A 12,626-nucleotide genomic window follows, 5' to 3' on the forward strand; every position below is an offset into this window, starting at 1 on the left:
AGTAATCCATTGAATAAAACAACCTTTTGATATTATTTTATGACAAAATAATACAGTTATTATTGGTCAATTGAATGGTTGACAGTCAGTGTCATGTTAATCAAGCTTAAGAAACTGATTATCCTTTAAAAATCTTGTTTAATTTGGTTTGAATAATTTTAGGAAGAGGATCCTTCGAAATGCATCCAAAGAATATATTTGGTACTCTTTTTTTCATTGACTGATCACAGAAAATGGAATGTGATGGGGAAAATCAAAACTGCCATAAATCCTAACACAGGCTTAAGCAGAATTCTTATATAAAGAAACACCAAGTAAGAGTAGCAAATAATTCATTTTGCGTTACTATATTAAGCCGGAGCAAACCGATCTTAATGTTGGCACAGACGTCTTTACTTGCCGAAGCCCAATATGTGAACTGCTAAATAACTAACTTCATACAAAAGGGACAAGATGGCCCTATATTGCTCACCTGATCGGACAAATGGTTCTAAAGTAAGGAATCTGGAAGAGGACCACCCAAGGAACATTACTGTGAAGTTTGCTTGAAGTTGTCTCAGTGGTTTAGGAGAATAAGTTGTTAAAAGGAAAATGTTGATGATGGATAATGGACAATCACCCTATCACAATAGCTCACGCTTCGCACTTTGTTCTCAGGTTGGTTAAAAACTGATCAGTGACTTAATCATCTGAAGCTATCTAAATGATTTAATCAGAATCTGTCCGGTAATCCTATTCCAGAGATCCTATTGGCACTTATCACACTAAGTGATATTCGATCATCTTCAAGTGTATCTTTGACACGAGTTTCGTTTCAGTACAATTTAATAGGTATTTAATTACAGATGAGAATATTTGAAAAGACTACAATAATGTTTACATTTATTAGCTGAGTTCTGAGGTACATGTATATAAAATTAAAAAGACAATAGGAGACATGTTATCCATCAAAAATTAAGTCATACTGGCTACAACATTCAATTCTAGTGTGTCATAAAATTGCCCTATTCATAGATGGTGAAATAATGCATGTATCTTTAATTCTTTAATCAAACAGTATTATGCAATTATCTTCCTCAGATATAATAGAATTAAAAGCACTTTTCTTAACAATCATATTGTTGAAATATGTACATAACAAAAACATCAATACAGAACAAGGGGTTAATGCGGAAACCGCATTAAAGCTGGATTTTTTCATTTTGAAAATTTGATACAATTTTGCAGCAGAATGTATGTTTGTAGAGGAAAAAGTCAATGCTGCTTACCCATATTCACACTGGTCCAACCTTGACTTTATATTCCACCTAGTGACCTAGTTTTAGACCAAATATGACACATATTCACACTGGTCCAACCCTGACTTTATATTCGACCTAGTGACCTAGTTTTAGACCAAATATGATACATATTCACAATGGTCTTGTATATATCATGCTGACAAAAATTCCAACAATTTTTTAACAAAATGAATGCCCATCCAAATTATGACTGCTTGTCCCGCTGGCTGTCAGCCAGCTTTTCTCAAAACTATAACCCTGAATATTTCGTTGACAACTCCAGCCAAAAAAGCTTTTCTACAAGAGGTTAAACAGTAAGCATTTCTAGAAGAACAAAATAATTGTATTTACATAGTGTAAGAAAAATGAGATAATAACAAAATGTGAAATATGCAAGTCAAATATCACAACGCCTAGAAACATATTTCTCCCACCCCAGATAAGTAGATCCAAGTATTTCGCCATGCTGGAAATTCTTATCTTGCCCATGGGCAAAGAAAAAGAAACTCCCGTATGGAACTACTTTTTTGTCACCACGCAATTGCCGCCCTTGTTAAAGTGCGTCGTCTGTAGCACAATGGAAACTTCACTTCAAATGGCACCCAAAAACTTTTTCAAGCATTCAAAAAATAATGCTGCACTCTCATCTGAACTATCTAAAGAAATATTTGAATATTAACATATTTTGAATTACTGTCCGCATATCTATGATAAGCACAAATTATCACATAAACAAATTATCTATATGCAAATTATTTACACTACACACAAAAAAGTCCCAGCTAAAGAAATACATTTTTACTTCATTTTGTTTAACTGAGGTTGGAGAAGACGTACCTACCATGGCCGCTCGGGTAAGATAGGTTCATCACAACCCTAGCGCAGGGTGTTCTGTGGAAACTCGGTAAACCTTGTTTCCGCAAAACACACTATGCTTGGTTTGGGATGAACATATCTTACATAAGCAGCCATGGAAGATACTTATATTTCTTCTTCATAAAATAATGCTGACTATATTAATGATCAATTAAACAACCGATAAATGCACCAATACATAAAATACAAAGCAGACCTGCTTACAAAGATGAGAATAATATTCTATTGAACACAAACACAACTTAAGTTAACTGCGTTGATAAAATACCGTAATAGTGTACTGTTAATCAGTAAAAACTCTTGAATAACAGCGGCTGTCTATGCAAAGCAGTTAAACCTGATGGTCCCATTGTAACAAGTGCAAAGTGCAAAGCAAGGGTAATGAACAGTGATTTTCTGTGTCCAGGGCCTTATTCATGATACTTATTTTGAAAATAATCTAAAGTTTAAAAAACAAAACAAACATCTTCCACTAAGAAACTCCCTAAGTTTGATGAAACTAGTTCTATTTCAACTAACTTTTTTAAGACAACTTCATAGCTAGGGCTATTCCATTTAATCATAACCCTCGGGGGGAGGGCACTTTTAAAGTATACCACCACCCTACAGAAGCAAATTTACCCTTTCAGGATCCAAATAAGCAAAAAAAAGACACCCACCCATATACTATTTAAATAATTGCCTTTCCCCCCTGGGTTATATGTTTTACTGGAGTAGCCCCTAGCTTAAAAAGTGTGATTCTTCATGTATTAAACCCCTTATCGATATGTTACATGTAACATTGGTAAGAAAAAAAAGTATGCTGAAAGCTCTGGGCATTTCTCTTTTAATGTAACAGACTGCACAAATTGCTATGTGCCTATGCCAAGGATTGAACCCACGACCTCTCGCTCTGCAGGCAGACACTCTACCATATTGCTATAAAAAAGCTAGCTTTATAGCGAGAAAGTATAAGTATTGTTGTGTACATTTAAAATATCTGATTACATCTAGTGATAATCAATCTGCCTCAGAGGACCTTTTTCTGTGCATTTTGAAAAGAAGTCAACAAGTGTTTGCATACACAGAAATGGAAAGCTTCATGAAGGCTCATTTTTGGCCCAACAAAGTCCAAGAAAGTAATGATCACTTTTGGTGTTTGAAATCAATGCCAATGTGAAAGGTTTTCGGTTCTCTTTCCCAGTTATACTTGGTGAAAAAATACATATCAAAAAAGACAAAAATTGATCATACAATTTGGGTGCGATTTTCCCAAAAGTTATCACCCAAGTCATTGATATGGGAATGAATGTTCCTTCCCATATGTTCCAGGAGTTACTTGTCAAAACTGGGAACTTTACATGATTTTTAAGAGTTTTCCCAATAGGAATGGGTCGGAATATCTTGTACCATGAGATTACTCTTAAAGGAGAAGGAGGCGGTTTCAACAAAGAATTTTAGTCGTTACTGCAATTATATTCAATCAGTATTAACGTCACAAATGGCAATACGTTATTTTTTTATTTTCTCAACATTGTGTTTCTTTTCAAATATTGCTGAAGTTCCAATTCACACAAATATGTAGAAAAATTATGGCACCAAAATAATTTTAATTTTACACTAAAATAAAAAAAAATCTTTATTGAAACTATGTAGGGTAAAATACCAGTTGCACAATATTGGTGTATTGTTTCCTTTTTTCGTTCTTTTAAGTATGTTAATATAAATAAGTACATATCTTATATCCACAAAAAGATGAAATTAAATGGTCTTAAATGACTGAGGACAATTCAAAAAACAAAAAACATAGAAAATGTACATGAGTATTTTCAAATCAGATAAACATGTACATTTAATTTATATCAAAGAGCATATAATTAAAAGCACATTCAATAAAAAGCAAAATCTAAAAAAAAATCTAAAATAAAGAACACATTTAGCTAAAGCACTTTTTTTTAAATCTTTAACCTTGTCTAATATCCTATATATGTATTAAAAGCAAACTCAATATGTAAAGATAGATGCAAAAATAGTAAAATTCAAAAGGATATTTTTAAAATAAACCATCATAAGGATGCATAAAAGTGATGGAAACTCTATTAAACCAAAAAAAAATGGTGAGGTTAGGGTTACATCCTATTTTGAAGGTAGGGTCGGATAACCCAAACCAAATGTATTTTATTTCTAGGCCTTATAAGAATATTTGTGCAAATTTCCTTTGTAAAGCAGATTTAGTTATTAAGTAAACCTTCTTCGGAAACCTTTGTCAGAATATTTTTTAACTCTTAAATCAATCAAATTAGAAAACTAATGCATACAGATTTTGCTTTGCCTAGATTTAACACAGCTTGGTGCCTTCATTTAATGAATCAATTTAAAGATAAACACACTAAATTCACTCAAAAGTCATATCAAAACAACGCCTGAGTTTAGCCTGATTATATCAGATAAAAACACACAAAAAAACAACATTTCTGAACACAACAGCTATGGCATTTGTTATAAACTGAGCCACCTAACCTTTCATAGAATATTGGGGTAATCAATTTACTCCCCATTCAAGAACTTAGCAGCCACAAGCGCTGCTCCAAATGAGGCATCATCATTACTCCCAGGCACGACGGACAGGGGCGCGTAAATCTTCTCAACACATGTAGTAACATGCGGCTGTTTGTGGATGACCGATCCAGATAGAACGAGCCTTTGAACACCACTCTCGATCAACATGGCGACCGGCATCATCAGGTTAAGATTGTTCACAAGCCCCTTACAAATCGCCTGAAACACACTATGCAGGGAAGAATTACTTCTTTCGAGACCGCTCAGGCTGGTGGTGAGGTCCGGAGCGTGTCGCTCCCCGCAGAGGTGTGGTTGGATTACCAAATTGTGCGGATACTCTGGGATATCCACAACCATGGACAGCTCTGTCAATTTACTCCAGATCTTGTCTTCTGGTATGACGACGTCTGAAAGATGTACACCCCCAATCATAAACAGGAAAGAAAATAGTCTTGATTAAGTATTATAGTATAGTAAATAGTATTTGATAGGGATGCAAACGAATATTCGAATATTCGAATATTCGATCAAACGTTTGGTATTCGAATGTCAAAATCGGTATTCGAATATTCGAAAAAAAAATTCAATAAAGAGAACAAAACACATTTTGCCTTCATCACTGATGTTGTTTATAAAGCTCGTTTATCTTGTTTTTACAACGATTGGCCCCTAATCCCAGAGGTGTGAATGTGATGACTAGACACGCGACATGTGTCATTTAGGGACATTTCGTCGGGTACTATAAAAAGTCCCCCTACTTTTACAATAACTGGCTAGGGATCGGCTTTAACACCAATGTGTTGTCTTGGCTGCAAATTATGCTGTGCAAAATAGCGCAAAACGAGGTGATGATATAAATGCCACAATAATGTTGTTGCATATATGTGCTTTAAACTGTTTTCATCTTTCAATACAATTTTCGTGCTTTGAAATGGATTTTTGAATATAATTCCTCTATTGTTGTACAATAAATAAGTCCAATCCACTTATGTTTTCGTTTTACTATTTTACTAGTTCCCGAGTTGGTTTGAGTTTTCCATAGTTATATTTAGTCAGTTTAGAGGTCAATCTCAGAACGAGGCTGATCATCCTACGGAAAGACCTTCCATTGGCGCAAAACACTGTTTTACTAGGAATCCATCTAATTTCACATTGTTTACAAAAGGCAGCGGAATTGAATTATTCGATTTTGTTGTTTGTCTGTTTATAATGTATTGCTTTTTACTTCATGAAAATGGAGAATTTCAAAGGCTCATTTGGGGAAATCAGGGTCCGCCGCGCGTACTGGATACGACAAAATAGGGTTTAAATGCCCCGGCTATTACTTTAGCGAATAATAATAGTAGTTTACTACATCTTCTAAAATATGTATTTCGCTAATCGAATATTCGAATATTCGATCGAAAGAATTACCGAATATTCGAATATCTGTTTTGCCATTCGTTTGCATCCCTAGTATTTGATTTATTAGTATTATTTTATAATAAAGATAATAAAGACATCGAAAAAATATTTCATAATGTAATGTTTCTGAAGTATAAAATACAGTATAACCCTGAATATATACAATACACCATAAAAAGCTCAATGCAAACTGATGTAATCCAATGCTTGTATTCATTTGTACAGGATTGTTAAGGAAGTTATGATTCAAAACTAGAAGGATCATCGGATACCCCTGATCCACTTCTAAGCTACACTTCCTTGTGTACTGTGGGCAATTTGGCAAGGAAAATCTTTTTATGATGAATTATTCATGAAGCAATTTCATTGGTTCTGCAATGTACTAGATGCCTTCCCGTTAAAAAATATTCTGGCGAAAGCTTAAATCGAACCAGGTCCGCCATTTCAGTACAATTATATTTGTCAGCAGTCAAAACCACTAGTCCATGGGGGCTACTGATACTACAGGGTTAATGAAGAATATTAAATTGCATCATGCAAGTTCATTGGAAGAAGAGTTGTCTTATCTGCCTCATGCATATTCATTAAAAGGAGATTTTGTCAGTCAATTGTCCAACAGTATTAACAAAGTATAACAGAATTAAGAATCATGGTTGCCGACGATGCTACTAGTTTTGAATTATAATTATCAAAATAATGCTGCAATAAGTTCAGTGATTGTTGGTAAGGTAAGTTGACAAACTAATAAAAAATTTTTTTTAATTCTTTGTTCACCTTAACAACATTGTTAACATTATCGTTATTAATTTTCTGATCTTTACTGCTCTGAGAGTTTCATTGATACTTATGATCTGTAGTAATTTAAATAAGATTTGAGACAAATGTTTCAGCTGTTACTGTCTAATTCATAAACATATATGAGCTCAAGTTTGCTTGGGTGGTGCCAAATAAATATTAGCCCGATCCATTAAATACTTCTGTTAAAGGAATTGATGTTTACTTTCAGAATTAAATGTAAGTTTTATAATTAAAATTTAAGTTAACTCGAAACAACACAAATCAGTGCTCAAATGTTCAGCTTAAGCTTTTTAGTCGTTTAACAATCTTTGCAAAGTAAGTTTATACTACATGTTCTGTCATTGATTTGCAATTATATCTTACCAAATGTCTGAAACCACTGCTGAATCATCTTGACAAAGGCTTTCAAATTGTTCCCGCCATTAAGACTTGCAGCCATAGCGAGGAAGGTGCTGTTGAAATAGGGGAAGTAACTCACAGGGGAGGGAACTTCTGGCTTGCGTGGAACAAACCCCTCACAGTCTACCAGAAAACCTAGCTGGCTGGATGTGGAGATGTTCATCACTGGAAAAAAACAATCAGCAGGGCTTGTCTTTATAAAACATCTTAAGTCTTTTCTTAACTCGAGTCTATTTCCTAACATTTTCATAATCAAACTTAAAGAATAGTATGAGTGTTTTTAAAGCTGCACTCTCACAGATTAAACGTTTGACAACTTTTTTTTATTTTTTTGTCTTGGAAAGAGTCAATTTATGCCAAAATGCATGGAAAGCAGTGATATAAGACTTTAAGACAGATCGCAGATTTTCATATTTAAGTTCAAAAACTGATGTTTTATGCATTTTTCGTAAACTGTTGGTAATGCTTTTAACCATAAAACATTAATTTTCGAACGGAAATATAAATATCTGTGATGTGATCTTAAAACACTGGTGTGTAGATATTAACACAAAAATTGGCTCATTCCAAGACAAAAAATAAAAGAAGTTGTCAAAACTGCTAATCTGTGAGAGTGCAACTTTAACATGAAAGTATTTTTGATATAATTTCTTTATCAGTGAGATACTTTGATAAATATACTTAATGAATACCAGCCCAGGTCTGTTTACTTTGTTTAAAGTCTTAAGCAGATTTATAACCTGGCTAAACACATTCATGTAAATTTCAGCAAATAACATGTTTAAAGAAATATATTTTTTACATTGTGTAGTACATGAAGTCATTAACAATCTGACATTCTAAGACTGAATTAAAAATATGTTAAAATAAAATCATGAATGTACGGTGGTTTTAGAATAGGTGAATGATTTAAGTTAAGTAATCTCTTGAGAAAACCTGAAACATATTTTATATACTTAAATTACTTTGACACATTAATCTTAGCTATAAATGTGAAAACATTGACAAAACATGCAATTTGATTTTAGTCCCAGCTCCCAAATCTCATAAAACTGCAATATATGCAAATTGACAAATCTCTGTAAAATGGAGGCTTTAAACGAGAAACAAATTCAAGCTAAAAATGATATCTTGTTTGCAAAATATCATTAAAATACCTGGATCCCAGTAACAATCGACATTAATCTCCATGATGGATCCCAGTAACAATCGACATTAATCTCTATGATGGATCCCAGTAACAATCGACATTAATCTCTATGATGGATCCCAGTAACAATCGACATTAATCTCTATGATGGATCCCAGTAACAATCGACATTAATCTCCATGATGGATCCCAGTAACAATCGACATTAATCTCCATGATGGATCCCAGTAACAATCGACATTAATCTCCATGATGGATCCCAGTAACAATCGACATTAATCTCCATGATGGATCCCAGTAACAATCGACATTAATCTCCATGATGGATCCCAGTAACAATCGACATTAATCTCCATGATGGTACAAATATCATGAGCAATGAAAGTTGATAGAAACAAAAACTTTGCATAAGATTGCATCCATTTTATCGCAATTTACTGCTGGCAATTACACCGCTAACATAATTGTAGTGTCCAGCTGTTGTGATGATTGGAGTTTCATCACTTTACAGATATTTGTAGCCGTTTAAGGCGATTTGGGTCTCAATTAGATTGGGATCTCGATCAAATTGCATGCTTAAGATGCTGATGCTTAAGAATTTCTAGTTCTGATTTATATGTCAGGGTATATAACATATGATTTTATGTTTTTCCACGAGTACCCTAAAGGCCCTAAATCGCTCAAACCATTGGGGATGAATTTACACAAACTAAGATCAATACAATTAAATATCATCGTTAGTAACATATTCACTAAAAATATTTAGAATACAACCTACATTTATAGCCAATGAGATTGTAATAGGATATCATTTAAGCACTAGGATTAACCATTAAGAATTTCAACTTTGACAGTTGTTCCACCTACTGCCACTAATCCGATAGACACTTCCTGCATCACATTTTGCCTTGACAATGTGTAAGCCAATGAGGTTGTATTTAAAATCAGCTACATGACTTTTAAAGATTAAGACCGCTCGTTTACTACAGTATGCAGGGTTCGAATTTAACTTTGAGGAGCACTCACAAAATTTTGCGAGTGCATTTTGAGGCAACTCGCAAAATGACAAATCAACTTGCAATTTTATTATTTGCTTTATTCCCTTATAATATTGTCTAATTAAATTAGAAATTAACACCTAAGACATATTATGAATATTAAAAAGTATCAATCTTGAGTGACTCGACTCCTAGAACTTGTTGATGGCTTATTCTATTTGGGGGGTATGGAAAGACTCGTCTGATGCTGGCAGCTTTTTGATAACAAAGCTGTCCAATAATTTGACATCGTTCACTTTGTATATTTACCCTCGCCATCGGGTAATTTAATACCCATTCGACAAGCACGCTTACAGATTTCATTAAGTCTATAAGTATTAAAAACAATAAAATAATAAATTTAAAATAAAAAAAAGCAACAGTAAATGTAGCGTGGATACTTTGGACCATGAAATATATCAATCAACGAAGTCTATTCATTTTGACAGGATGATGGGGTTTACATATAGTGCGCAAAAGCGCTAAATTTAGCCAATGATTGAGCTAGGTGATTACGTCATTCGTATTTACTTTGTATTATGCACGCCTCGGAGCATCCCGGAAAGATTCGAGATAAAACTCGGCCTTTTCCGTATTTGTTCTATTTTTGAAAACCTACTAGAGCGTGACTCCGTACTGTCTTCTTTATACCGTAAGTGTAAACATGCCACTTATAGGCTGTTTACACTCGACTACATAGCGGAATTAAGTTCATGTTTATTCTACTTTCCTTTTAACATTTTGTGGTCTAGAAAAAGCCACTCGCAGAATTTTGCGAGCTTGAATAAAAGTCACTCGCAATTTCCAAATGTCACTCGCATTTTGCGAGTATGCGAGTCTAAATTCGAACCCTGGTATGCTCAATCTGCCCATTCTTAATCATTAAGATTTTACTTCATTCATAAAACTATTACATATGCTCAAACATACCAGCATCGCTTTTCTCTTTCGCAGCTGCTACAAAAGAACACTGTAGATCACCCAAGCCAGCCAGTATTGGTGTCCCCTTTGGTATTCCAAACCATTCGTAACTCAGATCCCCGATCCTGGACCCAGCTTCGATGACATTTGGTAGACAAAAGACAGGAAAGTTGTGTTCTTGCAATCTAAATTTTCAATAGAAATAGAAATGTTACATTATCTAGATTTTCAAAGAAATATATCTAGATGCATTATATGTACATGTCCTATTAAACATGCAGGGCGCGTGTCTTTTTTAGAACCCTGCACACTGAAAAGAAACATTTTCCCCAATCAGCAATTTTTTAAAATCAGCTACATTGGAGTCAAAAGCATGAAATAATGATCAGTATCTGCTACATTGTAGCTGTAAACATACCACACTGTTTAAATCATTAGCAGGTGCCCTTAAGCGGCCAAGGCATGCTTTTCTTTGGAACTTATCGCTTTTTTTGGAGATTAAGGTTAATGCGTATTCATTAATCATGTTACAGAATCAGAAAAAAGACCCCCACGTGCATCTATTAGGGAATGCATTTTTAATAGGACATTTACACTATTCAAAATAAATTTTAGTAAGTTTCACAAATAAAGATTACAAAAATGTCAATGCCTCTATAAGAACTACATTCTAGAAGTTGAGTAAGGATAGAAAATTCACTTTACAGTACCAAACAATAAATTTCAAAATCATTACATTATTACATTAATTGTTTTTGTTAAAAACATATTAAAGAAATTCTGATAAGTTAGAAAATTTGTAATTAACATTTTAAGGAAAACCTACATATCAGTATTCCAGGTATTTGTTTCGCAGTCAAAGTATCCCCAGCTGGCTGCAATTTGGTTGCTTAAAGTGGGCTTGTCAAGACCACAGAGCATGCAGGTAAAGAAATCCATAATCCCACCAACTGTGTCAAACTTGACAACCATCTCTGGGTCATTCTTAACAAGCCAAAAGAGCGTGACGAGGCCAAATCCTGATGCAAGCGGCTGATGCGAGTTTGGCTCAGGCAAAGTGGCAAGAAACTGTGATGATGCTCGTTTATCTTCCCAAGTAATCAAATTGCTTACAAATGATGGCAGCTGACTTGTGTCCTTGCATTCGAAAGTGAAACCACTGTTCCACAACATTACTCCATGCATTTGTCCTGAGACAGAAATACACTTGATTCTTGATCTTTTCTCATCAGTGATACGATTTAAACATGAAATAACAGCGTCAAATATTTTGACTACATCTTGTTCAGCACCAAGACTTCCAATCTTTGAAGGAACATAAGCATTTGTCACTTCGCTTGTTGAAAATACCAGTGTTTTTGTGCTCTTCTCAATGAGACTCAATTTCACTGATGTAGTGCCGCAGTCGATTCCAAGGCATAACTCTCCTGATTCAGCCATTTTCGTCTTCAATATATGTGAATATTACAAGCAGTGTGAACGGTCTAGTCCAACTACAAAAAATAAGTTTTATGTAGCAAATTTTCAAAGAAGCACTTCAATATTAGAACTATACTGTAATGCACCAGTCAATTGTAACCCCCCCCCCCCCCCCCCCGCCAGGTCCGGGGGTATACCGGTGATAGCCGGGGAAACAGGCTGTGTTTTTGCCCCACAGTGCCTGGTGAATGCAGTGGTTTTGTCTTCACGCCCAAAACAGCGGGAATGATCCTTACCTATGGTCCCTGGGGTGGTAGGCATTTAACCAGCAGTTCATCTCCCCAGGGCAGGGATTTTACCCGGGCTTGGCTGGACCAAAAGTCAAAGTCCCCGCTATTCCCCGGACCTGGGGGAGCAGTGGTTACAATAATGCATAACTTAAGAGATCCAACTCAGTCTTAGAGATTCACCATATTAAAGTTCACTACAATAGCTTAATATTTCTACCTTTGAGTATGGCTGTCAAATGTTTAATAATTCTGCATAAAATTTTGCACAAACAAATTCACAATGAGGAAAATATTCAAAAATATTTACTAAATCAAAAACATATGGGACTAATCAACTAAAACTATGTGTCATAAATTATATAATTAAAAAAAGTGATTACCGGAACCCTCCGACCACGTACTACAAGACTACGAGGGAAAAGGTAAGCTTACAAAGGCTTACAAATTTCCCATCTGACTTCACGGAAATAAAAACAAGTGTCCGAAAGCTTCACAATCCGAAATTACCACTACA

The 12,626-nt window shown here is 34.7% G+C and overlaps 1 protein-coding gene across 1 annotated transcript; it reads right to left on the reverse strand.

Moving 5' to 3' along the window:
* Positions 1-870: 870 nt before the first annotated feature.
* On the reverse strand, positions 871-12,626 carry LOC128229723 (sedoheptulokinase-like). The gene is made up of 5 exons (XM_052941530.1): positions 12,493-12,626; positions 11,230-11,896; positions 10,413-10,588; positions 7,260-7,460; positions 871-5,101 (listed from the first exon to the last, which is right to left on the reverse strand). Exons 2-5 carry the CDS (start codon positions 11,841-11,843, stop codon positions 4,683-4,685), a joined length of 1,410 nt encoding a protein of 469 aa, XP_052797490.1. The 5' UTR covers positions 11,844-11,896; positions 12,493-12,626; the 3' UTR covers positions 871-4,682.

Source organism: Mya arenaria, chromosome 4 (assembly GCF_026914265.1).
Source record: "Mya arenaria isolate MELC-2E11 chromosome 4, ASM2691426v1".
NCBI lineage: Eukaryota > Metazoa > Mollusca > Bivalvia > Myida > Myidae > Mya > Mya arenaria.